This window comes from Eptatretus burgeri, chromosome 23 (assembly GCF_056783735.1).
Source record: "Eptatretus burgeri isolate ZD-2024b chromosome 23, Ebu_testis_v1, whole genome shotgun sequence".
Classification (NCBI taxonomy): Eukaryota; Metazoa; Chordata; class Myxini; order Myxiniformes; family Myxinidae; genus Eptatretus; species Eptatretus burgeri.
In genome coordinates, this window is record NC_140983.1 from 900353 (window position 1) to 928027 (window position 27675).

The following is a 27675-nucleotide window of genomic DNA, read 5'->3' on the forward strand; positions in this document are numbered from 1 at the left end:
TGTGGTTGAAGTCTTTATTAATTCCACGTGAAAAGTTTATTCCAAAAAAAATGTTCCAACAAACGTGCAAGGTTTCATTCAACCTGATTCTCCTGGGAATTTAAACTCGTGCAACCAGCAAATTATCCGGTCAGCGACAGGTGTGTCCGTGCGGTGATGCCAGGCACAGGTGGGTACAGCCTCCATTGTTCCTTGAGCAGTCATTTTGTCCTGGCATAAAGGAGAGACAAAATGGTGGCTGGAACATCGACGATGATGAGATTGAATTGACTGGACGGTACTTAATAAAAACATTGGATTCCAGTATACTGTACAGGACTCACATCGTCCGACAGGAAGGGGTGTAGGTGGCACACCTACCGAGGAGCAGTTGAGCCGGTGTCCGATTCCCGACCCGACTATAAACTACCGGCTTGGTGCTTCACAGGGAGAGGACATGCATCCCAAGGTGCGTCCTCCCTTGGATGGACGTTAAGCCGGGTGTCCCGTTATGGCTTGATAGACGTTAAAGACCCCCCCACGATGCCCTTCACGTATTGTAGGGGAGTTATCGCCGACATCCTGAACAAATTCTAAATTCCTGCCCAAACTCTCTCGCCAACATGCACTTGGAAATCATGCCGAGTACGCCAATGCCACGACCCTCAGCGTGAGTCGAGGGAGGAAGTTTGGATTACACGTCAGAACCAAAGTAGATTAAGGATAATTATCCAATCATCTTCCCTTAAATCAGTTCAACAAGGACAAAAAGAAATAAACAAAATAAATACATGCAAATGATTCCGAGTTCAGAAACCCACTGACCTTTTGGAACTCAATGAACCCCCAGAACCAGTGTGCCAGTGCGAAGCAAATGGAGAGGTGTGGAGGTAAACCCTTAAGTTTCAGTGGATGTTTTGGAGTACTGTTTACAATAATTATCATTGCATAATAAGAAGTGCCATTGCTGGAGACAAACATGCGGGAGAAACCTGTGTGCGTGGCACATGAGGACAGAGATTACCCACCCACCTGGGTGACATTGTGTGACCACAGTGGTGATGGTGTGAAATTGAGACATTTGTGGAAGAAAGTATTGTGCCGGCTGCATGTTCGACGATGTATAAAGCACACGTTTCCTGTTGGGGAGAGAACGGCAGTTCAGGAAGACGTAAGGACGCCATGAATCAGGTACCATGTGTTCATGACAATGTTGTTTACACACTACCATGGATGGGGCTTTGGTGCATTGATCAATGTGCGTGCAAATGTATTCATTGTTCATCGAAATCCGAGCAGTCACTTCCTGTTTAAGTTATTCCCAACGAACAAATACAGTACATCATCCCTTCAAACCTGATGTAACGGGCCTAATGTGCGAAGGTCTTGCCCTGTGGGTCTAATGTGACAGACTGGCATCCTGCTTTGCTCACAAAGCTATCCGCCTGTGGGACCGAAGGGCTTCGTTCCTGGATTTCTGACTTCCTCCTCTCACGCAGTCAATGCGTTGCCATCAATGGAACCCTATCCTCCCCTCCGCCAGTGGATGCTGGAGTTCCCCAAGGTCGTATTTTGGATGCAGTCTCCTTCTTCATCGATATTAATTACCTCTCTTGTGCTCTGGGAAACTCCGTCTTCCTTTTTGCGGACAACTCCACATTGTCTCGTACAGTACGACATCTCTATGCTGGGCAGACAATAAGCCGTGTCTTTCTCTCCTGATCTGGAGATGATCAGACTCTAGTCTGATAAACGTAACTCGTCCTTCAATCCCGGACAATCTTACCGTGTCACCCTGTCACTCTGTGAAGGGTCATCGAACGAACCCTCCAACTTCCAGGCTCAAGGAAGTAGTCTCTTGAACTTCTCGGCCTCACCTCTCCTGGGCAAACCTGGCTTGCAAAGCCAACCGCAGACGAGACAACCTCCATCGATCCCAGTCTTTATTCGGAAAATCAGAACTACTCACAGTATTCAAGGTCTTTATCTGTAGCTCAATGAAGTGCTGCTCTCCACCATGGGCCGTCACCCCAGCAGTTTTTCCTGGATGTGAAATCTAAAAGTCGAAGCCTTCTTGGAATCTCTCATGATGAGGCCGAAGCACAAGAAGCGTTTCTCTCACATCACAGGTAGGTCGGTGGTTTCTCTGTTTTCAATGTCTATTCTCCGACATTGCTCCTTCTGCTCTGAAAGTCCTCCGACCCTCTCCAGCAACTCCAAGGATGCACGCGTTCTTCCGGTAACCTCCTCCGGGGTTAAACTTCCAAAATCTTCGCTCACTCCAGAGCTCGAGTACAGACCGCGCAACGCGGGAGCGCACAAACGGGGGGGGGGGCACCGCTTTGAGTGGCTCTTCTTGGACGTTGAGGATACCTGTTCAGGAATGTGAATTTTTTCCAACAGGTTTTGTTATTTTGTAAATTTTTTGATGTCATGTGTTTACGGTTCTCCATGTGCGCCTTCGCGTGTATTTTTCCTGCTGGGTTCGTACATGCTTGTCCGGGCCTCGTGCTCTCCGTTCCAATTCCTCGTCGTTTTTCCTGTTCTTTTATCCCCTCCTTGTTTGTTGCCCCACGATTCCACTGTCAGTGTTGTTGGCCTTTCTCCCCCTCCACCCCCACTTCGCTCTTTCATGAGCCTCGATCTGGGAGACAAAATCACTGGACACTTACCCATGCCAGTCTGTATAATACAGATACCCCGCCAAGACCGTCAGGCTTTTGGGTTGGTCAATGTTGAAAACGACATACCGACGTGTACCGCTTTCTGGGTCCATGCACACCAACCATTTTATACCTGCACACGGTACGGAGAAAGAGAACAAGCCCCTTTACCTGTAATTACAATTCCACAGTATTTTGAGCACACAGGTACAATCCAAACACCAAAGTGGCATTTTTAACGCTGAAATATGAATGAAGTGAAACATGAGAACGCTGTGAGATTTAGGGGGTGAAAGACCAACCGGCATCTACCCAACAGAGTTCGCGTAAGTACGGATCGAAGGTGAGGCCTCTCGGTTCTTCCAGTTCTTGATTGACGAGCGTACGTCGCTCAGAGCCGTCCAGGTGTGCCCTCTCGATTTCCGCTCCCACCATATCCCAGTCCACCCAGTACAGGTAACTGACATGTTGATGAAAACGACGTGCTCATGTCAAGACAGTGGGACTTGGGGTCGCATTCCACGTCTGTAGCCACGCGATGCAACCACAAGACGTCCGTGAATAAATGAGTCCGACCGGACGACTTACAAACGACCATTCAACGACCAGTCAGGTGTTTAAATGAAGACCGCCACTGAGATACTCACAGCGACGGATCCTTACCCTTGTTCTGGGTCGATAGCGATGGAAACTGGACTTATCAAGCCGTCGTCGTCGATCAGAACCCGGCGCTGCGAGCCGTCAAGTTTTGCCACCTCGATGCAATTCCTTCCAATGTCTGTCCAGAACAAGTTTCGGCCCAGGTGGTCGATCGCAAGTCCCATGGGGAACTCGACCCCTGGTCCGGACAGACAAACAGACAGGCATGATAAATTGTGGATTCGATTTCCAACACCAATTTCAACTGTCAGGACTTGGGGTGCTGTCCAGGTGGAGCGTCGCTGCACAAATGACACCGTCCTTCGGATTGACGTTCGGTGGGGTGTCCCACCTTCTCACAGTAGCTGGTGGACCTTAAAGATCCCAAAGGTGTGTTTCACTAAGAGTCGGCGAGTAATCGCCGGGAACTCTGAACAAATTACAAATTATTTGCACCTTCAGTCATTCGTCAGGCCTGGCCAGCCGGTTCGTGAAAAGCTTGGGCCAAAACATTCCCTGGTCGACCATGCAAGAAGGTGGGAAATAATTGTGGTTGTCACTGTAGTTATAACAGTGGAGTCAATGCAACAGTTTTCACCTTTCGTGTTCGTGATGGATGCCAAATTTGGAATGCTAACTGTCAGGGCTGAAGTGAGCACAATGTGGTCACGTGACACCGGCATTACCACCCGTAAGGTCTACGTCTGGGGGGGGGGGACGACGACGTTGAGATCCATGTCCCCAACTTGTTTGTCTGGGTGTCGAACAATGGTTCCTCTCGACGTACCTGTGACGATGACCTCGGGTTCACCTCCGTTTAGTGGTACACGAGTGATGGTTTCCTCATTAATGTCCGTCCAGTACACCATGTTGTCCACACAGTCGAAAGCAATGCCGATGAGAAAAGATGTCTGCGTAGAGGGAGACAAAATCACATAAAGTTAGACTTGTACTTTTATCATCACAACAAACATCCCACATCAAGTCTTGTATAAACAGGTATTTTGCTTCAGCTTTTACGCAAGAACAGTCAGGAGAATTGCCAATAGCTGAGAGTATCTGTCGAGGAGGTGAGGAAGGGCTTTCACAGAAGGTCCGGGTTGGAGTGGAGGAAGTGAAGGACGGCTCGGTCATCTATCGGTGGGACTCCACCGAGGGCCAGTCTAGATTACGCAACGCAGTAACGATGGCGGATCTAAAAGCGGATGGAAGATGACCGAGCGCAAACGAGAAGGTGAAAATGGCAGAGAGAGGATGTCCAAGAGCAGCAGAGCAAGTTTTTTTTTTTTTTTTTCGGAGAAGTGTGCTGATGCCATCCGGTCCAGAAGCAGAGTCGGAGTCGAGGGGTCAAAGAACCTTTCCCAACTCAGGTGCAAAAGTCACAGAGTCCCGGAGCAGTTTCGTGCGATTGCTGAGGGTGGGTACCTCGAGCGAGGGGTTGGGGAAGCAAACACAGGATTGAGACATTCGGCCTTCTCACGAGCGGAGTCGGCTGTGATGCCATCTGGAGAGAGGGAAGGGAAGGAAGCGGAGTGTACTCCGGAGACTGACTTAACAAGGCCCTGCCAGGTTTTAGAGGGGGAGACGAGTTTTGAAAGTTCAATGCTGAGTTTGGACGGATGCTGTTTTCCTGGTTCCTGAGCTGAGGATGAAACTTACCAGCATTTGTGAGCTCAGGATGACCTTTCTTTCTTCCATGATCGATGGTCCTCATAAATATCACAGAGTATGGAGCCCTTGCGTGAGAGTAAAATTGATCTTACGTCGGCAATGACCGCGGGTCGCGTTCCCGGTTTGAAGCTGAAACGATCCAAGGGAAGACGAAGGATCTGGCTTGAAGTCCCAATCAGCAGCGCAGGGATATCTGTTGATTGTGAAATGAAAGGCAGAGTTAGAAGGCAGTGTAAATGTTCAAATTCAACGTCGTTCAATGCCTTCACATCAATAGGTTATCCTGATAGGTTACCCCGGGTTATGACGCAAACCCGCGTTGTTAAACACGTCGAGGTGTAACCGTGATGCGGGTCGGAAAAAGCCTCAACTACGTCGGGGACAAACATACTGAGCCCTCCGACGGCTCTGATGCTCCATCTTGATGAAACAAAATCATCACGAAGTACAATCATCGTTCGATGTACCATCATGATGCGGACAGGTCATCCGTTGCGAACATGATCATGATGCGAACAGGTCATATTCGTTTTTATGACGTCATCATAAAGAGGACGAGGATCTTAGCTCATTTGAGCTTGCGATTTTTTTTTTTTCCAAAGAACGTGGGGATATTGATAAAAATCAAACTCTCTGTTTCCATGATGTCGCCAAAGGGATCGATCCCACTTCCTGGCGGTGTATTGTCCGGTGTTGCTGGATCATTGAAGGAACCGATCCTCTCAAAACACTGTGGGAGAAAATAATTACATTAATGTGCTCTCAATTATAATTGTTGCTGGTGCTTTATAAATTTAATTTGTTATGCTATAACTCAAATTGGCTGTCAGTGATGCTTCCCTTTCGCCAAGAGTCTTTTGACGTAAATGTTGATAAAAGGAATGTCTTGCTACGGAACAAAGTGACCTGGTTGACAACACCAACTTTTGCCATGATTACGTCATTCGCTTTTCACCAAGGAGACACGTATTGCATTTTGAATTATTTTGCCGATATGCTTATCAGACCCCTCTCCGCTCCCTTCAAAGTATATAAATGCCAGAAAATGTCATCTGAGTTTCGTGCAAATCATTGTGGATGTATAACATCTCAGTATTTTTGAACTCCTCGGTACCAAGTTAAAATAAAATTATCTTAATGTAATGTACTTTCCGTTGTGGACAGTGAATTAATTGTGGCTTTCATTTGAGTTACAGTTTTTACATCGAGTCGGTTAATACGTCAACTACAAAATTCTACAACAACACCGATGAATTATCGCCCTGTATTTCAAGAACACCCGCCTCGGTGGTGTCGTGGTGAGAGCGCACAGTCTGATTCTGGGAGGTCGGTGGTTCGAACCCCCGGCCGAGTCATCACAAAGACTTTTGGAGATGGAACGTGCTGCTTACTTGCTCGAGGTCCAGCATTTAAAAGGACGGAGCACAGATAAACAATGCTGCACTACCCTTCCCAAGCAACACCAACGCTCCACGAAGACTCTGGAACATCAAAACAAGCAGGTTTGTCGGAAAATACGAACACGCCAAATCAGGTGTACAACTCCAACAGGTGTCCAACGAAACGAGTGGCAGGCAATCGTAATGGCAGACATTTGTGGAGCAGGAATGTGTGGGACATTTCATCCCAACTGAGATGCTAACCCCATCGGATGAAATCACACCTTTCACACCTGCATCGAATGAACTTCATCAAAACAACATACCGGGTGCTGGGAGGCATTTGAATCCATCGCCGACAAACCCGGACTCGCAGTGGCAGCTGAAAGATCCCGCGTTGTTGTCGCAAACTGCGTTTCGGTCACACGGGTTGCTCCAGCACTCGTTGATATCTACCACACGAGCGGCAAAACGTGGGACAGCCAGGTGTGGCAGGTAAGCTTGGGTGTGGTGAGGTGATGGTATGCGTTGTTGAGGTATACGAAATCAGGTGGTGGGCGGTGAGGCAATTAGAAGAGAACAATCAAGAGTTGGGAAGACAAATTATAAGAGAAGAATCAAGTGCGAAGCCTTGACAGCAAGAGGTGGTGAGGATTCAGGGGAAGGTGAAGAAAGGCCCATCCAGGGTTTTGTGAACCCCCCAGGCCTGCACCAATCAGGATTGCAGAGGTAATTGGTGTAATGTGAGCATGGATTGTAACACTCGGCCTTATTGATAGAATAGACAATTACATGATTGCACCACCCCCCGACCCAGCCTTCGTCTTCACCAGCACCACTACTACTGCCTCCACTGCTACTTCTTTCTCTGACAACACTGTCCCTCTGTCACCACTTCCACTCCTTCACCCGATGTCACTACTTACTATATCTCCCTCTCTGCAGGCCCTTGAAACCAGTATGATCGGGCTCCAGTCCAACATGGCAGATCCTCCATGTCGGTGGCTGCAGCTTCTTCAGATTCTACCTGCTTAACAGAGATGTCCCACTTTAGGACATTCCTGATTCCATGTGTAATTACTCCTCCATATTCCCTCGAAGAAGAGCACTGGGCACAAAAACGACTGACATCAAATGTTTCATCTTCTCCAATGGCCAAATCTCAGATCACCAATTTGGATTCAGACCTGGTCACCCTTTTCTGGACATGCTGATTCTACTCTCCCCACAATGGATGGAAGCCCTCAATGTCAGACATGGGATCGAAGCGTCTCTCTGGACATATTTTCTGCTTTTACATCCAAGGCCAACTCCACACGTGGCTTAACGACTTATTCGACTCTCGTAGCCAACGTTGGCTCTCAACGGAATCCTGGAGCAGGTTATCAGGACTCGTTAGCTGATGCCGTCTGGTCCAGGAGCAGAGTCAGAGTCTCGGGTTGAAAGAACCTTCTCCACCTTCTCAGATGAAAACGACGGAGTGCAGGAGCAGTTGGGTACCAAAGGTAAGGATGAGTACCGAGAGTGAGGGGTTGGAGAAACAATATTTGGAAGCAAATATATAATTGAGGCATTCTGCCTTCTCATGCGCGGAGTCGGCTGTGGTGCCATTTGCTGATGACTCCGCACTCTGCCGTGATATTCCTCAACGTGCAGAAGGCAGACAGGCTGCAAACTCTTCCCTCTCTTCAGACATTGACAAAATCACAAATTCTTCAAAGACTTGGTGTATGTCTTCTTCTTCTCTGATGGTGACGCTACCGGAATCCAGGATCATTGCTCACCTCCACTCATTTGTTCCTCTGTTTTTTTTTCACCTCCTGTGGAATCAACTTCCACATTCTCTTAAATTTCATTCTTCCCTCCAGGTCTTCAAGACAGATTTTCACCTCCATCTCAGGTCATCCCCATCCAAAAACATGATCTTTTCTCGACCTGTTAGACATACCACCCTCCACCCCTCCTAAAATTTTGCTTCCGCATCCATCTTGTCCACCACTTGCGGTCTTCCCGACCCCTCGTCCCTTGTTTGTCCGTCTCCGTCTATTGTTGTTGGCGTTTCCCTCTTTTCCTGCTCTTCCTTTTGTTATGTTGCAGGTTTCGTCCTAATCACACACCCAACCTGTCCATCCACGACTTTTTTTTCAGATGTCATGCAACACAGTAAATGGTTTGTGCGAAAATTCCTCAAACGAATTTGACCTTTATAAACAATTGGTGGTTGGAGTCATTGACCTGAAATGCAAATCCTCTTCAAATTTGAAGTCAATCGGATGGAACTTGACAATTTTAGAAATTTGGCCGATGTTGACCTCAAAACCCAAAAAGGCTTGTTGCGTGTGACCAACTCTCCCACGTGGTGGTCTTTGTGAAGGTCGGTTTGAAATTGTGACCTGCAGGCGATTGACGGACAAACAGACAGAATCACGGACCAGATCAACCAACACTCTTGCGAATGTTCGATTCTGCAAGGAACAGACAGACAATCAGACACACACAGGGGTGAAGACATAACCCCTTTCCACCTTTGGTGGAGGAGGTAATAAGTTAGGGGATGAAGGAGCATGTTGAGGAAATAATGGTGAGAGAAGGAAAGCAAGCAGGAAAGGAACACACACGAATCTGCCGGATGACAGGATGAGGTACAAAATAGCCAACGTGAAGTGAGTCCACACGATAAGGCAAGTCGCCCGAGAAAGAGAAGACCGATGGGGTCCCACCTAAGCAGACACGTCCGCTTCCTGTAAATCCAGGAAGACACTTGCAGCGAAGTGTCGTCGGCCCAGTGGAAATGCAGCGTGCACGTTCGGTGGAGTCACATCCAGGTGTCGAGGTGTGACACGAGTCCACAGGTAGGTTTTCTATAAAACAGCACAGTCAGTGTCAACAGGAGAAAACAATACCATGGGTATTCTTTGGGGTTGGGCAATGGCAAGGCCACACTTGGTCATTCAGAAGGTGGAGTGGTGTTTCCGCAAACCTCCATCGATGCCGGATGAATGATTCATCATCACCACAACGGGTAACTCGTCCTTATTAAAGAGCAGATTTCCATCGTCTTTAGGAAGACTCGATCTATAAAGTGCAAATAAAGACTGGAGTTGTTCTGCATCAGCGGAAAAGTAAAAACCAATCGTTCACCTGGAGGTATGCCAAATCAAGGTGAGATGAAAGGTGAGATGATGTTTCAGGAATGAGCCCTTCTTCCAAGCAAGAGAGAGATGAGTAGTAGGAAAAGGATAATGCTGGAGCACTCACCAAAGTGTGGAGACACTGCCCGGAATGTACGGCTAAAATCTCAGACATCTTAACCCAGCTGAACTGACACACCTCAGCGGGTAAACCCGGAAACCTCCTCTCGTGCTATGATTTTAACTATTAACCCACTGTGTTATTAGTTAATGGGTTAGTGGTAGATTTGTTTTCTGTCACTCACGTTGGTAAAATGAACCCAAAATTTCCGACAACCGCGAACCCCTTCAAAACACCGATCATGTAATGGCATCAGGATCCCACCGAAACCGACACTTCTATGAGGGGGATATCTTTCTGTTAGTAAATCCTATTCTTCTTCTGATCTTCCCTTTTATGTTTCCCAGATGCCTTCTTCCACTATCCCAGTACTTCTTAGATCTCCTGCTTACTCTTCACCAAAACAGCCAGATCGTCAGCGTACAACATACGTCCTCCCACTACCCCTTCTAAATCCTTGCTGCTCTTCTCCGACGTCCATCTCCGCACTCTTCATGATCCTCCCATCCAGAATCCTCTCCAATACCTTCGTACCATGACTTCGGAGCGTGATGCCCCTGCCCTTCCCCTTCCATATCGACACAATTAACCCTGTCCTCCACTCCTCAAGGATTGAGCCCCCTCTCTCTCGTACACACACTCAACAGCCCCTTTGTCCGACTGACTCAGACTTCTCCTGCCGCAACTATCATCTCTGTACACAACTCCTACTCTGTGATCTCCACCAGCTTCACTTTCCCCTCCACATAACACAGGATCTCAACATCATGCGATTGTCCGCGAGGCCGCACGGACGAACCGCGTGATTGAAAGTAAGAATTGTGTCGTTGGAGATTGTGTCATCATCGACGTGGAAAGATGAGGGGGAGAATGAAAAGAGCCGTTCGTGGGGGCCCACCTTGGTGAGTGGCGTGGTTGACGGGTGCGCCGCCATTTATGTGGCCTGCTGCTGAAAGAGGAAACCACCAGCACGCTATCTCACACCAGACCTGAATTCCTCTTGTCCCTCGACGCCATATTTTCTTTAGGTCCTTGCAAAAATATTCCTCTGTTAGTTTTCCTGCCCCTCAGCCCTCGCCTGGAAGTAGATGGCAACATCTGTTTGTGCTGTGCAGTAGTCGGCAACCTGTGCAACCCCTCTTTCCCTCAGCATAGTGATGGCGTATTTGAAACAGCATACCTGCGCAATTCAGGTGACATTGTTTAAAAATCGGCGCCAGTATTCAGATGATGACTCCGCTCGGTCACATCTGACTGCACGCGTGACGTCACCCGCGCACGGGTTATGTGTTGATCTCCCGAGCACGTCAACGAGGACCTCCAGAGATAATATTTAGTCGACCGAGCCCTCCCCCAACCACCTCAAAGGGGTGAGGTCATCACTACATCCATCATGCACCTGCCGTAGGTTTACCAAGAGGCTTCAGTCGCGCACGCTCCATCAGCCGAGGAAACCTCAAAAAGGCCAAATAAGGAAGTGTGTGTGTGTGTGTGTGTGTGTGTGTGTGTGTGTGTGTGTGTGTGTGTGTGTGTGTGTGTGTGTGTGTGTGTGTGTGTGTGTGTAAAGGTATACTTACCATAACAAACTCTCTCACTTCCTGTGGAACCGACACCACATTTGCAGGCATAGCCCTGACCCCGCAGAGGCAGGCAGTGGGCGTCACTGTCACAATCATGTGATCCATCGTCACAAGGATTTTCCACTGTGACGCACACACACACACACACACACACACACACACACACACACGTCACAAAGCTTCGAAAAGAAACCAAAAATACCCAGGGAAGTACCTGAGAGAAAGGGCCGTGCCTCCGCACAGCAAAAAGAGTTGGAGAACTTCCTCGGCTCGCCAAACGGGAAGCTGCTCAGACTACAAACTCCCGACCATGTGGGTTTGTGCAAGGCCCGGGTGGACGGACGTGTGCTACACAAACCCCCCCGACGGATCGCTACCGGTGATTGCACTGTGTTTCTGGATTAGGTGCTTCTGAACACCAATAGGAAAGACATATCTGGGGGGTTTTGTACATGCACAGGGTAAGTTTAAAATGATGACATTTACTATTAATCATGATGGGGTGGGGATGGGGACGGGGGGCTACGGGAGCTGTGAGGGCTGTGTACAAGAGAAATTATACTCGATTTTTGCATCTATTGCTGAAAGGAGAAGCGCGTGTGTGTGTATGTGTGTGTGTGTGTCTGTGACATGGCAAACTTGAACTTTTAATGGTTGTAAAAAGTTAATTGAAGGCATCAGATCTGCTTCACACCAACCAGGAAACCGCCACTGGGCAAACACAATACATGACCAGTCATCGGACGCAGGGGACAGGCATTGGCCAAGACGGGGGAAAGCGGTCAGGACGAGTGAATTCACACCGGGAAGTCATCCCGACAGGGGACATCATGACCCCGGAGTGTGTGCATGAGACGCGGTGGCCTCGTGACCTCAACACGGGCCAAAACAAGAAGGAATTCCGACTGTTTGCCTCCACAAATGGCGAGATGGTTGCTTACTCTGCACCGGTTTGTCACATGGTTTGCGGTAACATTCACGAGCTTACAACTCAGTCTGCAGATTGTCATGTTTTTGGAATTAAATAAAAAATTCATCAAACAATTGTTTTGGAGTTGACGGCGGTGATGACAATTTTATTACTCCAACTCCACACTGTTACCAACGGCGGATCCAAACGTCATCGATAAACGTTATTTGAAACGAATCAAAGCTTCCTCGACCGTGACCCCAGAGGTCCCCTAACCCAGGGGGTGACCGCCTGTGATTTCTCACGCGTACAGGACAGCGCTCTTGTGAACACCGTGCTTCCTCAAGTCTCACAAGAGATTGAGATACAGTTTCGTTAGGTCTGCAGGAATTCAACCGGAGCTGCGTGGACTCATCGGACCACAGGTTAACTAGCTGCTGCACTTATGTGACCTGCCAGCACCGAGACAAACTCTTTGTCTGCACAGACTCAGGAATGTCTGCCATTTTAAAATTCCTTCTTTTCTGACTTCACCGGCATGATGACGTCGACTGGCCGGTTGTGCACAGCTCGAACCGGCCCACGTTGGCCACTGCACAGTCCCGAGCGACCTCGAGAGACGTGCAGTGAATGATAAGCACCTCGTGCTGTGACGTAACAGTGGCAGCGAGAGCACCTGGAGTATGTGCGTGGCAGTCCGTCTCACCTGTCGCCGAGCTGATGGTGCTTGTGGAGGCGTAGCGGAGAACATTTTCACCGGCGTCGTACGACGCGTCGATGTTCTTGACGGAGAGGCGCTGCGTGGACATGGTGTGGAACCGGACACCATGCGGACACGCGTTCCAAGTGACTTTCTGTCTCCACCGTTGTTGGAATGTCTCACGCCGACCGTGTCCGAAATCCGCCGTGTACTCTCGTGTTGAGCTTGACGTGAGGACTGCGGGTGGAAGAGGTAAATGAAAGCTGAGACGTAAAGACAGAATGTAACAAGCGAGCTATGTTGTGCTGATTGCTTCCTTTGTTTTAGTTTATTTAATTAATTAATAATCAGTACAGTTGTTTTTCTCTTTTCTGAACTCCATTCTCATCGGCAACGGAGCAGCTCCATCTAAGTTTGAACATCAACAAGTCAATTTGCCAGGTGAGGCTCATCAGGCCGAACTGATTCAGGCTGAGGATTGACACCGTGCTTATAAAGTATTCAAAATCAAATACAATCATCGAATCAACATGAAGTGGACACGATTCGACGTCGCGACATCCACCGATAATGCTCTCCACACGCATGAAGTCTTTTCCTTCCTCGAACTTTCACCCAAACCCTCAAGAACATCTGATCTCGATATCTAATCTGGACATATTTACATTTCATTTGAATCTCTTCAGCTCTTCTCCAGTATTACATTCTTACCTGACATGACCTCTGACCTCTTGATGCCAAAATCGAATCGGTTCATTTTTTCATCATGACATATACAGCGCCTATCGAAAGTCTACACCCCCCTCTCCCCCCTTTCAAAATTTTCACCTGTTGTTGCCTTCGAGCCTGGAATTAAATCCCATTAAATCAGATTTTTTTACAACTTAATTAACAAATCGTAACTCACAACTTTCAAGTGAAAAACAAATTCTACAAATTTCAGAAAATTGATTAAAAATACAAAACTGGAATATCTTGGTTGGATGGTGTCCACCCCCCCTTGAGTTAATACCTGGTGGAAACACCTTTGGCAGCAATTACAGGTGTGAGTCTGTAGGGATAGGCCTCCACCAACTTTGCACACCTTGATTGAGTAATATTTGCCCATTTCTTCTGGACAAAACCGTTGAAGCTCAGTGAAGTTGTGTGCGGAACGTTGATGGACAGCAATCTTCAAGTCATGCCACAGATTTTCGATTGGGTTTCGGTCGGGGCTCTGACTGGGACACTCAAGGACATTTATCTTTTTGTTCCCCACCCACTCCAGTGTAGCTTTAGCTGTGTGCTTCGGGTCGTTGTCATGATGAAAGGTGAACTTCCGTCCCAATTTGAGCTTTCTTGCAGAGGACAGCAGGTTTTCCTCCAGGATTCTTCTGTATTTTGCCCCATTTTCACTTCTATCCTGACAAGTGTCCCAGTCCATGCAGATGGGAAACTTCCCGATAACATGATGCTGCCAACACCATGCTTCACAGTAGGGATGGTGTTCTTTGGATGATGTGATGTGTTGGGTTTGTGCCAAACGTAACGTTTTGCATTTGGGACAAAAAGTTCCATCTTTGTTTTGTGAGACCACAAAACCTTCGCCACATGGCTTCAGAATCTCCAGAGTGTTTTTGCACACCTCAAACGGCACTCAAGGTTTGCCTTTTTTTGAGTAATGGCTTCCTTCTTGCCATCCGACCGCACAGGCCAGATTTGTGGAGTGCTTGGGATATTGTTGTCACATGCCCACAGTGAATAATCTTTGCCATAAAGGCATGTGGCACTTTCAAAGTTACCATTGGCCTCTTGGTGGCCTCTCTGATCAGTCTCCTCCTTGCTTGGTCATCCAGTTTGGAGGGACGGCCTGCCCTAATCGAGGCAGGGTCTTGGTGGTACCATACGCCTTCCACTTCTTAATGATTGTCTTGACTGTGCTCCAAGGGATATTCAAAGCCTTTGAAATATTTTTATACCCACCCCCTGATCTGTGCCTTTCCACAACTTTATCCCGGAGGTCTTTTGAAAGCTCTTTGGTGCTCATGGTTGAGTCTTTGCTGTGAAATGCACTACACAGCAGAGGATACCTACAGGAAGAGCTGATTATATTCTGAAATCATCAGAATCAGTACAATTTAACACAGGTGGAGGCTAATTAACCTGGTGTGTGATTTTCAAGGTGGATTGGTTACACTTGAGCTCATTTACGATTGTGATTACGACCCACACACGATGGTGGACACTTAAACCACCAAGTTATTGTCGTTTTGTATTTTTTGATTAATTTTTATAAAATTTGTGGAATTTGTTTTTCACTTGGAAGCTGTGGGTTACGATTTGTGAATAAAGGTGGAAAAACTCTGATTTAATTCAAGACAATAAGGCAACAACAGGTGAAAATTTTGAAAGGGGGGGGGGGTGTAGACTTTCTACAGGCGCTGTATTTATACCAAGTTTGGTCAAAATCCCATCATTGGTTCAGAAGTTACCGCAGTAACAGAATTTTTACCCAACAGGACCTCTGACCTTTAACCTCTTGATCCCATAATCTAATCAGTTCATCTCTGCATCATTACACATACTTTGAACCAATTTTGAATTCGATCCCTTCAGCCGTTCTTGAGTTATAGCGGGAACGAAAACCGATCACGGATTGATAGACAGCCGGACAGACGGACACACAAAAACAAAATGCCTCCGGATACTTTGTCCGCAGAGGTACAAACAGCTCTCTCAGTGTAAATACATCGAGGTTTAATCAAGGTCGGGCCTTTTCATCCTCTGGTATTTCCGAATGAGAACGCGAATGTAAGACAATCTTGCAGATTAGGGTTCCCATAACCTTAGCCCCAACCCGATTGGATCACAAGAATCACATGTGTGCTGTGTTCTCTCCTCCGTACACAGGTACCCACTCTTCTATTGTCGTTTTCCCCAAACCCAAACCGAGGCACGAGTTCTTCCGGTAACCTCACGGTGAGGTTCCTAAAATACTGTGCAGGGTTTCCGAACATCGGCACTCAATGTTGTTCCTATTCCATCCCTTCTGGAGACGGTCGGTCACACTCTTCCCCTCCACGTCTTCAAGCATGTACACCACTGTGTCACGACATCCCCCATCCCGACCAGTGATCTTTTCTTCCTCCACTAACCCCAACGAACACAACATTATTAATTGCGCGTTGCTATTTCCACCCCCCCTCTCTCTCTATCTATTTTCTTGGTCGCTCATCATTCATTTGTGTCCAACTGTGGCTCAACTGTCCCACAGTCTGCTTCCTTTTTACCATGAGCCTAAATTTGGGACACTAGTCCATTCCCTACGGGAGCAGCAGGAGAGGTCATGCTATGATCCTCTCTGGGGTACATATAGATTACAGTACATCTCGGATCGGGCCTCAGGAAAATCAGGTGTGTTCAGTTTCCAAGTTTCTTGCAGAGCAATCACCAAGTGGCTTAAGCACTCCATTCAAAACCGTTGGTAATGAACGGCAGGCTTCGCAAGCGCTAGCTAGCTGCTTGGTAACTGAACACAGCCCAGGTTTCCTCCCGTTCTTACCTATCTTAACACGGATGTGCACCTTAACACAGATTTCGTCCAAGGCAGAAAACGACCTCGGGGAGGGCGGCAAATGAAGTTGCGACAACCTCCATCGTGTGACCCTTAGTCCTCCTGTCTAGTTTGGTTGAGATTGGATAAGTAACGACCGAATGTATCGCAGTCAGACAGTCAGAGAGGAAACGGCAACCGCGCGATGGCTCACCGTTTGGGCGATGGTGGTAAACCTCCTCGTACTCGGCAACGGTCACATGATAAGGCGGATGTGTGATGGGAAGATGTCCGTATATCGATGTGTTCATGGAGAGACGTCCGTGCTCATCCACACCCTCGAGGATCTGTAAAATGCTGACGCTCTCGTTTCTGGGCAGAAAGGTGACGTCGGCGGTGCGCGTGAAGCGCCCACCTGTGAGGGAGCGGAGTTGTTTGCAATGTTATGGATCTGGGTGCAGTGTTCAAAAAGGGCATGCAGAAATATAAGATCTTCACCTGTGGAACCAACTTCCACATTCACTTCGATCTCATTCCTCCCTCCAGGTCTTCAAGACTGATGTTCACCACAATCTCAAGTCATCCCCTCTCCAAAACCATGATCTTTTCTGCCCCCGTTAAACCACCCCTCCAAACCCCCCCACCACCCAATTTCCAGTTTTTCTTTCGGAAGAGTATCCATCTGTATCCATCTTATCCACCTCCTACATTCTCCCCTCCCCCTCGTCCTAACCCGCATCCCTTGTTTGTCCATCTCTGTCTGTTTTGTCCCTCAGCCCCGCTGTTGATATTTCCCAATTCTCTTTCTGTTGTCCTTTTGTTCTGCTCCATCCTGATCCGTTCTGTGTTCCAGCTCTTCCACGAGCCTTGACTTTGTACACAAATAAATAAATAAAAAGTGAGACATTGCTGACCGGTGATGTTGAATCCATTCTCCGTGCCCGGCCGCTCCAGAGCAAACATCCAGCTCGTAACGTCTGTGAGTCCAAACAGCGGCAACAACGACCATCCGAGTAATTCTGCGGAGGTCAGGGTTACGTTTGTGTGTTGGCGTCCGTCCCTGACCTGCGCATTCACGTGTAGGTGCGCACCAAAGATGTCCACCTGGAGTGATGTCGAATCGCCAAGGAAAAGACGTCCTCTCACTTCTCCTGTCACCCGCTGGGGCAGCCCTGTTTGATACACACTCGGAAATTTCACTTCAATTCCACAACCGACCATCATGTCATGTATTTAATTAATTGGAATAATGTCCATTAAAAATAATCCACACACTGATTGTGGCCTCATGATCCCACCCAGTGGCGGCCCATCATCTCACAGTGAAAGGGTGCCCTCACTCGTTACATTGCAGTCAGGTTTACACTCAAGGGAACACAACTTCTGCAAACCTCAATTAAAGGACTTCGCAGAAAGAGAGGCAAGCACACCCTCAATACACCAACTCCAAAATGACCTGGTAAAAGAGGTGAGCACAACCTCGAGGCTCACATGAGAGCGAACACACAGAAACGGTCAACGAGGGCAGCATGAGACAAGAGGGGCGGGAGAGGGAACAGAAAAAAACCCAGTGGGCAACAGAGACATTGGGAGATCTGTGGAAGGGAGAGGGATGGGCGGGGAACACGGGGTAAACAAGATGGACATCACAGGGACTTTCAGGAAGGAAAGAAGGGAATTTGAAGGAGGTGGGCTTGGGGTGGATTAACGGGGGTAGAAAAGATCGAGGTTTTGGATAGGGGAAGATATGAGATGGTGGTGAACAGCTGTTTTTCAGACCTGGAGGGAAAAATGGGATTGAAGACAGTGTGCGAGTTTATTCCAAGGGCGGGAAAAAAGAGGAATGAAAGAGTGAAGGTGAGCAGTGATTCGTGATTTTGGAAGTTTTACAAGAAGGGGGTTGCTGGCGGACCTTGAGCGTCCTGCGGAATTATGGGGGAGACATATCGCAGACAGAGCATGGGGGTGGGGGGGCGAGGCCAGAGGAGAGAAGGTAGAAGACAGAAAGGTCACCGACCTGCCTGTGGTGAGAGAGTAAGAGACCCAAAGACTCAGCCTCACCGTAGGAGATGCCAATGATCCGAGATGCCTTGGTTTCCACAGCGTGAAGCCGAGAAAGGTGGGAGGCAGGAGCACCAGCCCAGAGGGGAGAGAGCAGTACTCCATCAGGCTGCGGACAAAAGCTTTGTATATGGTCAGGAGCTCAGGTGGGCCGAGGAAGGACTTTGCACGATGGAGGATTCCCAGTCGGCGACTTGCTTTGGAGGCCAAGTTGAAAATGTGGTTTTCCCAGGAAAGATCATGGCAGATCATGAAACCCAGAATGAAAGAACTTCTTCAAGAGGATTGTTGAGAAAGTAGATGGAGTTTTGGGGGGGGAGGGGGGGGTCCAGACGGTTCTTTCAGAGAGACAAAGTGAGAGTGTGAGATTTATCCGGATTGAAAGACATGTTCCACGTGTTGGACCAGTTTGTGATTTTATCCAGATCTGCAGTGAGCGAAGAAGCTGCTGCTTGCCGGTCTGAGGGATGACCGATGGTACGGCAGAGGGTGGAGTCATCAGCAAAGAGATATAGAGGATGTTCCAGAAGTCGGAGAGATCATTGATGAGAACCAGAAAAAGAACAGGGCCCAGAACACTGCATTGAGGAACTCCATCCTGGACAGGAAGAGGGGATGAGAGGTCTTTAGGGCCACACGTTGGCTGCGACAGTAGAGGAAGTCTGCGAGCCATGAGTGGAGATGTCCTTGGATACCATAGGAAGAGAGTTTGGTGAACAGGGCAGGGTGCCAGACAGTGTCAAAAGCACGCAAGATGTCTTGGGATGTGGCTCTGATTTCATGACTGGCATTAAGGTCCTCCTTCCATTGCTGTGAGAGGGAGGGGAGACAATAAGAGTAGGCATGGCCAAGCTGCAGGAGGGCGATGGGAGAGGTGGGGAGATGGGAAAGATGAGACTTGGTGGTGGTATGGTGAAGAAGGGAGTGGGCAGGAGGAGGTACAAGATTTGAGGGGTTGGGAAGAGGGGGAGGTGAGATGACAGGAAAGGAAGGAGCATGTTTGAGATGTTGACAAGTGTACTGATTGAGAGAGAGTTAGATATCTGTGAGGTTACAATGGAGCCCACGGATGTTAGGACAGGGTCGATGAAAAGTAACAGGAAGAAGAAGGGGTCGAGGAACACGTGGTTGTTGGAGGTGTATAGGTAGAAAGGATTCAAGGGAATTTTTGTTTTTTGATGGATTTTTGAAGATTCGGTAAGATTAGGGAAAGGAAGGTTGTGGAAAGAAATTGTGAAGGTAACGGTACAGGTGGGTCGGCTGAAATAGAAGGAAGATGGTATGACGGCAGGAGGAGGAAGAAGAGTCGGTACTCATGGATATGTGGGGAAGAGGAATGGAGGGAGAAAGGGTTTTTTTGTTTTTTTTTTAATTTCAAGACAAGAAACAGAGGGTGTAGTTGTGAGGGATGGAAGGGGGGGGGGGTGGTGGGAAATGTGGAGAAAATAAGAACTGATGATAATAGGGAGAAACAACAAATAAAAACGATCGTGCATCTCGACCGGGAAAGACGGGAAGGCCTCAAGGAAACCCGACAAGACAAGATCGCCGAAAACTCACAAAATAGCACAAATTTTGAAACAAAACCGAAGTAGGAACACACAGTAAACACGTCGGTCACAAAATAAACAGTCAAAAGGCGACGAATAACGACGGCAAACTTAACTTCGAGAAAGTCGGCAGAGATCCCCGAGAGAACCAGCCGTCGCCTCAAAACCCGGAACCGGAAGCATTTCTGCAATAACTTTAAGAATGTGAGCCAGAAAGGTGATTTAATCGCTGATTTGATGTTCTCGGCCTTTCTCGCTTGATTACGACATTTTGAGCGACAAGATTGTCGACAAGTTCAGGTCAAGCATCGATGACCTGCGTCGTGAAAAACCAATGCACCAAGCGCTCTGAAATTTGGCCTCAACATCTACCTGTTGAACCCCTCCAGGTGAACCACATATATATATATATATATATATATATATATATATATATATATATATATATATATATATATATATATATATATATATATATATATATATATATATATATATATATTTGAAATCAGAGAGCGTCAACGCAAAATAAAAGCCAAAACAAATTGATTTGTAATGTCATGACTCGAGTGTGAACAATGAACTAATCTCGCTGCTGAAAGCCTCGTGTCGATCTGCGTCGGTGGACGGGTACAACGACGGAAGAAAACCTTGTGTGTCGAGGGAAAAATGAACACTGTCAATAGCCTGAACAACCCTAACCCTATGGAAAGATACATATTACATGGCCAATCATACCAATATAATAACAGAGAAATAATAGTCATTTATTACATCAGAACAGGGACAAAGTGAAAGACAGGCAGTTGAACTCAAAGGAGAATTTTAAAAGATTGGGTACCTTGTGACAAACAAAGATGGCCATCACCATAGTAACCACAGTTGCAGGAGCAGCATTGGCCCGTCGGGTGGGAATGACAAGATGCTTTTGGAGAGCAGGGCCTGCCATCTCCAGAACAAAACTCGACCACTCGCTCTGTGTCGGATTGAAACAATGTGGACAACAAACGGTGCACGAGTGTGATTCATTTCGGCACACAGACGTGGCAGTTGGAGCCGCAGGTCCAGGGGAGGATTGGGGAGAGAATGGAAAAAAGTTTGGGAAGAGATAGGAAAAATGGGAGAGAAGGGGGATTTAGGTATCAGGTGGGGGAAAAGTCGGGGAGGTGGGGTTGTCTGCACTTAAATTGTTAATTCCTCCATATTGCCATGACTTATGAGTAGTCTACACAGATATCAAAATGAGATACTCCACATGAAACAAATAATTCTGAAGTTTTGTAATAAAAATGAACCAATGAAACTGCAGAAACAAGAAAGGCTGATGGTAAGTTGAACCTGAACCCGAACCCCCGAACGCGAACCCCCCGGTTGGACCTATAACCTGTGGGACTGCACACCTGTGAAGATAATTAAGTTGATGACATTGATATACACATGTGTGGTTGTGGAAGAAACACGTTTCCATGCTCAGATCACACACCTCCTCGAAATGTGTCGAAGTGATGCGCGATGCTTGGAGGTCCCTCGTACGTGCCGTTGTAGACCTGCACTGTCAGGCTGTAGAAGGTGTTTGGTTGCAGGTTTGCCAGGTAACCTTTCGAAATTAGCCCAGGAAATAAAGTGACGTTCGGTGATAAATTGTCTTCAACGCCACAACGCCAATAAGATGCCTGGAATAGACAAAGAGGGACAGGAATTGTTTAAAATAAAATAAAATAAAAAGGACCTGGAGAGAGGTGAGCACAACTTCCATGCACCGCCTAAAAAGACCTGATCAGAGGTGAGCACAACTTTTGGAGCATGTTGTGAAAATAAATGAAAGTAAATCCAAAAAAGAATTTGCGCAAAGTATGATGTGTGTTCGAATGTGAAGGTCTTTAAATGAATTTCAACAAGTGTGAAGAGTAAGACTACAAAAAAATGACACGTAATGTACTTCACTTCTCAACAAGAGAAGCTAATGGACAAGAGGAAGGGATAAAGGTTTCTCAACATGGTCCCTGAGGGACAGCAGTGGAAGCTAACAGACAAGAGGAAGGGATAAAGATTTCTCAACATGGTCCCTGAGGGCCATCAGTGGAAGCGAACAGACAAGAAGAAGGGATAAAGACTTCTCAACATGGTCCCTGAGGGCCATCAAGGGAAGCTGATGGATAGGAGGAAGGGAAAAAGATTTCTCAACATGGTCCCTGAGGGCCAGCGAGGAAAGCTGATGGACAGGAGGAAGGGATAAAGATTTCTCAACATGGTCCCTGAGGGCCAGCAAGGGAAACTAATGGACAGGAGGAAGGGATAAAGATTTCTCAACATGGTCCCTGAGGGCCAGCAAGGGAAACTAATGGACAGGAGGAAGGGATAAAGATTTCTCAACATGGTCTCAACATTCCCTGAGGGCCATCAAGGGAAGCTAATGGACAAGAGGAAGGGATAAAGATTTCTCAACATGGTCCCTGAGGGCCAGCAAGGGAAGATGATGGACAAGAGGAAGGGATAAAGATTTCTCAACATGGTCCCTGAGGGCCAGCAAGGGAAGATGATGGACAAGAGGAAGGGATAAAGGTTTCTCAACATGGTCCCTGAGGGACAGCAGTGGAAGCTAACAGACAAGAGGAAGGGATAAAGATTTCTCAACATGGTCCCTGAGGGCCATCAAGGGAAGATGATGAACAAGAGGAAGGGATAAAGATTTCTCAACATGGTCCCTGAGGGCCATCAAGGGAAGATGATGGGCAAGAGGAAGGGATAAAGATTTCTCAACATGGTCCCTGAGGGCCATCAAGGGAAGCTAATGGACAGGAGGAATGGATAAAGATTTCTCATCATGGTCCCTGAGGGCCATCAAAGGAAGCTGATGGACAGGAGGAATGGATAAAGGTTTCTCAACATGATTCCTGAGGACCAGCAGTGGAAGCTCCTAAATGTCACCAGTCTCCTGGTCTCCTGGTGAGACTACCTAAATCCAGGATCACTGCTCATCTCCACTCATTTGCTCCTCTTTTCTCCCACATTCTCTTCAATCTCATTGTTTTCTCCAGGTCTTCAAGACAGCCGTTCACCACCATCTCAGATCATCCCCAATTAAAAGACACAATCTTTTCTGCCCTCGTTAAACCACACCAGCCTCCCCTCAAATTTCCAGTTTTTCCTTCCTGAGAGTTTCCTTCTGTATCAATCTTACCCACCCCTTGCATTTTCCCCCACCCCTCATCCCGACCCGCATGCCATGTTGTCCGTCTCTTTTTTATTTTGTCCCTCGGTCCTGCTGTTGGCATTCCTCCCCCCTCCCCCCTCTCTCTCTGCTGTTTCTTTTGTTCTGTTTCATCCTTATCCGTTCTGTGTTGTAGATCTTCAACGAGCCCTGACTTTGTATCCAAAAACAAAATCTTCCTGCAAGTGTTGCTGCTTCCTTTGCTTAAAACGAGGAGATCCGGCAAAACTTGCACACAAAGAGTCAATGATTGAAGTTCCGACGTGACTTTGAAAACTGTGATGCACTTTAAAGGAAAAAATAATTTATTGGACAAGTGCACTGACCTTGTAGCCCATAATACTGCCCCTGAACAATGGCACGTTCACCGGTTGCCACGTGACCTCGGTCAGGGTGCTGCTCATCATTTTCACCCGAATGTGTTCCGGAGCAGGAAGAGGCACTGTGGGGAGTGTGGGAGATGAGACACGTCATCGAGAAACTTACAAATGTAAACTTTCAACGTTCTTTTCCTGGGTAAGTGAAGTATGTGACGTGAAGTATCGAAGGTTGCCAATTTTGGCCATCATGGCGGGGAGATGTTTAGGTTTCATTACGTGCTGCGACTGCACAGATTCCCATCGAAAGCCCATGCAGAAAGAGAAAGAAAAAAAATTCCTTGGGATGTGAGAATTTTATCACGCCATGGAGGATCGTGACATCTGATGGGATTGTGTCGAGAGAGGTGAAGCACTTACTTTTGAGCTGCCTGGTCTGGATTCAAAATATCAACCGACGATAAACTCCGTGGACAGGTATTTCACGATCTCACAAATTCCTGGTGCGGAGTTAAACACTTGCACACCTTTGGATTCGAAAGGTAACTAGAACGGCACTTGGTGGAGAACGCATCCTCCAGCAGGTTCAGCAGTTTAGGTTTTGCTTCCCACCGAGAAGCCGGATCTGAATCCGGACGTGAATCAAATTCGAATCAGCTTGTTGCTGTCACCGAACCAACTCATTCACCAATTTTCGTCCGAATCCGTCCGTAACTTTTTGAGATATTGTGCGATATATCGCTTTTGGCCCCGTCCCTCAAAGGTGAAGAATCACGTAAAATAACAAAAAAAAAATACAAGCTCAATTGAGCTGAGATCCTCGTCCTCTTCATGATGACGTCATAAAAACGAATATGACGTCATTGTGATGTATCAGGTTTGCGATAAATTATCTCTGCTCATGCCCTGTTCGATTCCCGCAATCAGAATTCAAAAAGCTTGCCGAGTTTCGGAGATAATTTTTTAAGCGATTTCCATTAGCGGAGATATTTTGACGTCATAACGATTTTTTCTAGGAGGAATTTTCAAAATCGGAGATGGTTACTCTCTGCACAGGATATGTCCACATATATATGCCAAGTTTCAGGAAGTTTCGATGAAAACTGTAGGCTGTGAAACAAAAAAGTCCACAAGAACAACAACGTGAAAGACTTGAGCCAATGTGAACGACCTCCACTGTTCAAGTAAAAGTCGATGTTGAATTATTTATTTTCTTTCACCGATCTTTTAATTTCACATTGATCCGAGTCGAGGGCTCGTGAAAAAGAGCCGCATCAATCACATGCAGGACGAAGACGTCAGGAGACATCAGTGAACCTGTGGATTAAATGGACATGACGAGAACAATCGACATCTTCAAGGTTATGAGATTGAAAGTTTCTTTTTTTTTTGTATGCATGGTCGAGGCTCATGGAAGAGCTCATGGAAAGTGGGAGAAGGACACTTGGGAGTGATGAAGCCGCACGCAAGATTTATGAAACACAGCAAGAAGAGGAAGGGGGGTGGGGGGATCACAATAACCTTGTGACAAAAAAATAGAGTGCTTGATGAATGGGGTCATTTGGGGGGTAGAAGAGATCATGAGTATGGATGGGGGATGACCTGAGGTCGTTGGCGAACAGCTGCCTTGAAGCCCTGGAGGGAAGAATGGGACTGAGCAGACTGAGGAAGTTGATTCAATGAGTGGAGGTGAGCAGTGAGCCTGGATACGGGTAGTTTACCAAGAAGACGGTTACTGGCAGACTTTGTGCGGCACGCAGAAACCTAGGAGGGACAGAGCCAAGAGAGGGCAGAGGGTGCGAGACCAAAATGGAGGCAGAAGAACACAGAGAGGCCACCAACCTACCTGCGATGTGAAAGTAACAGGCACAGACACTCAGGTTCGTCGTGGGACGTCGCAATGATTCTGAGAGTCTTGATTTCCACGGCATCAAGAAGGGGCAAAGTGTGAGGCTGGGGAGTCGGTCCAAAGGAGGAGAGCAGTGCTCACTCCATGAAGCTGCGAACGAAGGCCTTGTCGGTTGTCGAAAGTTCAGATTTTTCCAAGGAAACACCCTGCGTGACGAAGGAAATGTGGTCTTCCCAAGAAAGATCATGGCTGACGGTGAGGCCCAAATGTTTGAGTGTCTGCACCTCTGCAAGTGGTTTGTTGAGGAAGCGGATGGAAGGCTTTGATAAGCGGTCCTTTCAGAGAGACGGGGCGAGTGTGTGAGATTTGTCGATGTTGAACGACATGTTTCCAAGTGTGAGACCAGATCCTGATTCCATCAAGGTATTCAGAAAGGGACAAGGCTGCTGCTGCCTGTCTGAAGGATGAGAAATGACGCGGCAAATCGAGGAGTCATCAGTAAAGGACCAAGGAAGGGTGTCAGACTGCATCAAATGCTCGAGATATGTCCAGAGAGACGGCAGTGATCTCATGCGTGAGATCGAGGGCCTCCATCCATTGTTGGGAGAGTAGAAGCAGCATGTCCAAGGTGCAATGATCCGGTCTGAAACCGAACTGACAATCTGAGATCAGGCCGGTGGAGAAAAGGAAGGGTTTGATGTCATTTCCAATGATAGATTCCATGACCTTGCTTGTAATTGGAAGCAAGGGAATAGGATTGCAGTTAAGAGTGTTTGTGCGTTGTAGTAATGTTGGCTAACTCCCAAGTAGACGGTAACGACCCCAGAGAGAATGATCGAGTGAACAGAACAGAAGGAGAATGAGCAAGAGCGGCAGAGCACGTTTTCAGGACACACGTCGTCTGGGCCCGTCGCAGAATATGAGTCGAGGATTTGCAGAAACCTCTCCATATTCTGAATTGGGGAAGACACAGTATCCAGGATCAGTTGGGTCGTTGAGGGTAGGCTCGATGTAGGGAGTGAGGGGTTGGGTACACAAGATTTGGAAGCAAACCCAGACTTGAGGCATTCGGCCTTCCGTCAGCCGTGATGCCATTTGAAGTGAGGTAAGGGATGGAGGGAAGCATACACCAGAGACAGAGTTGATAAGGCACCAGCAGGTCTTGGAAGAAGGAGACAGGTTTGAGAGTTCAGCCTTGAGGTTGCCCAGATGTTGTTTTCTGGTTCTCCAGAGAGTGGACACAAACTCGTTCCAAGCTTTGTGGACGATCTGAGGTTGCCTTTGGTCGGATTTGCATTCCAGGAAGAAGTTCCGGGTGTCATGAGCCGTCGCTTCAGATAGGAACACGAACAGGTAAGCACAGGTAAGAGCGGGCAAGTTAATGGGTAAGGAAGCTCGAAGCTATCGAGTACATGACCTCTGACCTATCCGATGCGTGCAGCAAATGAGGTGCGTGACCTGAAAGGTGTGTGTGTGTGTGTGTGTGTGTGTGCAAAGATAAATTTGAGTGTATTATGTTGGAGTACGCTTTGCAATTGATGTCTGGTCCTAAGTGCCGTTGGAGGAGTTACCTGCAGGAATAACCTTTCTCACAAATCCAGCTTATTGTCCAAGTGGTACACGAGGACAGACATTACCTGTGAGACATTTTGGAAGCACGGTCGTGATGCTGCGAAATCTCGCCTCCAGTGGAAGGAAGTATTCTCCCAGCTCCTCGTCCAATGTTGCAGAAACCACCCTTTGTCTGTGGAGAGACAATAGGAGTTCAGGAAGATGTAATGCACCATCAATTACATCCTCTGTTTATCTGTCCTCCATTGGGTGTCGGCCACAGATTGGTCTGCTCAGAACGAGACGACGTGGCGAGCAGACCAGGCCAATGAGGGGGCCCAATGAGACAATCCAGACCACCGTTGTAACCTCCAAGCTTGAGATGAGTCTTCGGCACCACGAAGAGAATGGAACAAGTCTCCTATGAGTCCAATATGACATGTGCTTAAATTTGTCGGGACTCGAACCCCGGACCTTGAGTTACAATGCTGTAATTAGGAGAGACAAAATCATCAACAAATATAATGGCTTATCACAGCAAGGATCATGTACGTTCACACACACACACACACACACACACACACACACACACACACACACACACACACACACACACACACACACACACACACACACACACACACACACGACGCAAGATGTCAAGAACAGGTCTATAATTTCCCTTTATTCATCAATCAACCCAATATCAAACAAAAGAATCACTTCAACCAAGCTGTTAGAACGATTAATTAGAAGTAGAAGAAGAATTAATTAGAATTAGAATGAATTAGAAGCTGTTAGAACGATTAATTCAACGAACGATTAATGAAA

The 27675-nt window shown here is 47.4% G+C and overlaps 2 protein-coding genes across 6 annotated transcripts in view; both read right to left on the minus strand.

Moving 5' to 3' along the window:
- On the minus strand, nt 1–27580 carry LOC147007925 (nidogen-1-like). Of its 5 annotated transcripts, XM_085865991.1 has the most exons (18): nt 26931–27552; nt 23454–23569; nt 21400–21589; nt 20758–20892; nt 17410–17477; nt 17220–17324; nt 16520–16652; nt 12780–13010; nt 11161–11286; nt 9052–9192; nt 6658–6783; nt 5045–5145; nt 4069–4192; nt 3306–3480; nt 2945–3102; nt 2652–2775; nt 1012–1118; nt 1–210 (listed from the first exon to the last, which is right to left on the minus strand). In XM_085865991.1, exons 2-18 carry the CDS (start codon nt 23532–23534, stop codon nt 131–133), a joined length of 2205 nt encoding a protein of 734 aa, XP_085722117.1. In that variant the 5' UTR covers nt 23535–23569; nt 26931–27552; the 3' UTR covers nt 1–130. The 5 variants fall into 5 exon arrangements, 4 of the variants coding, with proteins under 4 accessions (XP_085722117.1, XP_085722115.1, XP_085722116.1 ...); XM_085865989.1 differs by having other exon boundaries at nt 16520–16720; nt 17220–17477; nt 26931–27550; XR_015053731.1 differs by having other exon boundaries at nt 193–210; nt 1336–2775; nt 16520–16720; nt 17220–17477; nt 26931–27558.
- LOC147007922 (uncharacterized) overlaps nt 1–27675 on the minus strand; it is a 197282-nt gene that overhangs the window by 79404 nt on the left and 90203 nt on the right. The gene's annotated exons all lie outside the window — the stretch shown is intronic.

Excerpts from the sequence above, each read along its gene's own strand:
- LOC147007925 (XM_085865989.1), bottom strand. The coding sequence starts at position 23,534 with ATGATGAGCAGCACCCTGACCGAGGTCACGTGGCAACCGGTGAACGTG. Across the intron at positions 21,590-23,453 it reads GCAGTATTATGGGCTACAAG|GCATCTTATTGGCGTTGTGG; the intron begins GTCAGTGCACTT and ends TGTCTATTCCAG. Across the intron at positions 11,287-12,779 it reads CACCATCAGCTCGGCGACAG|TGGAAAATCCTTGTGACGAT; the intron begins GTGAGACGGACT and ends TGTGCGTCACAG.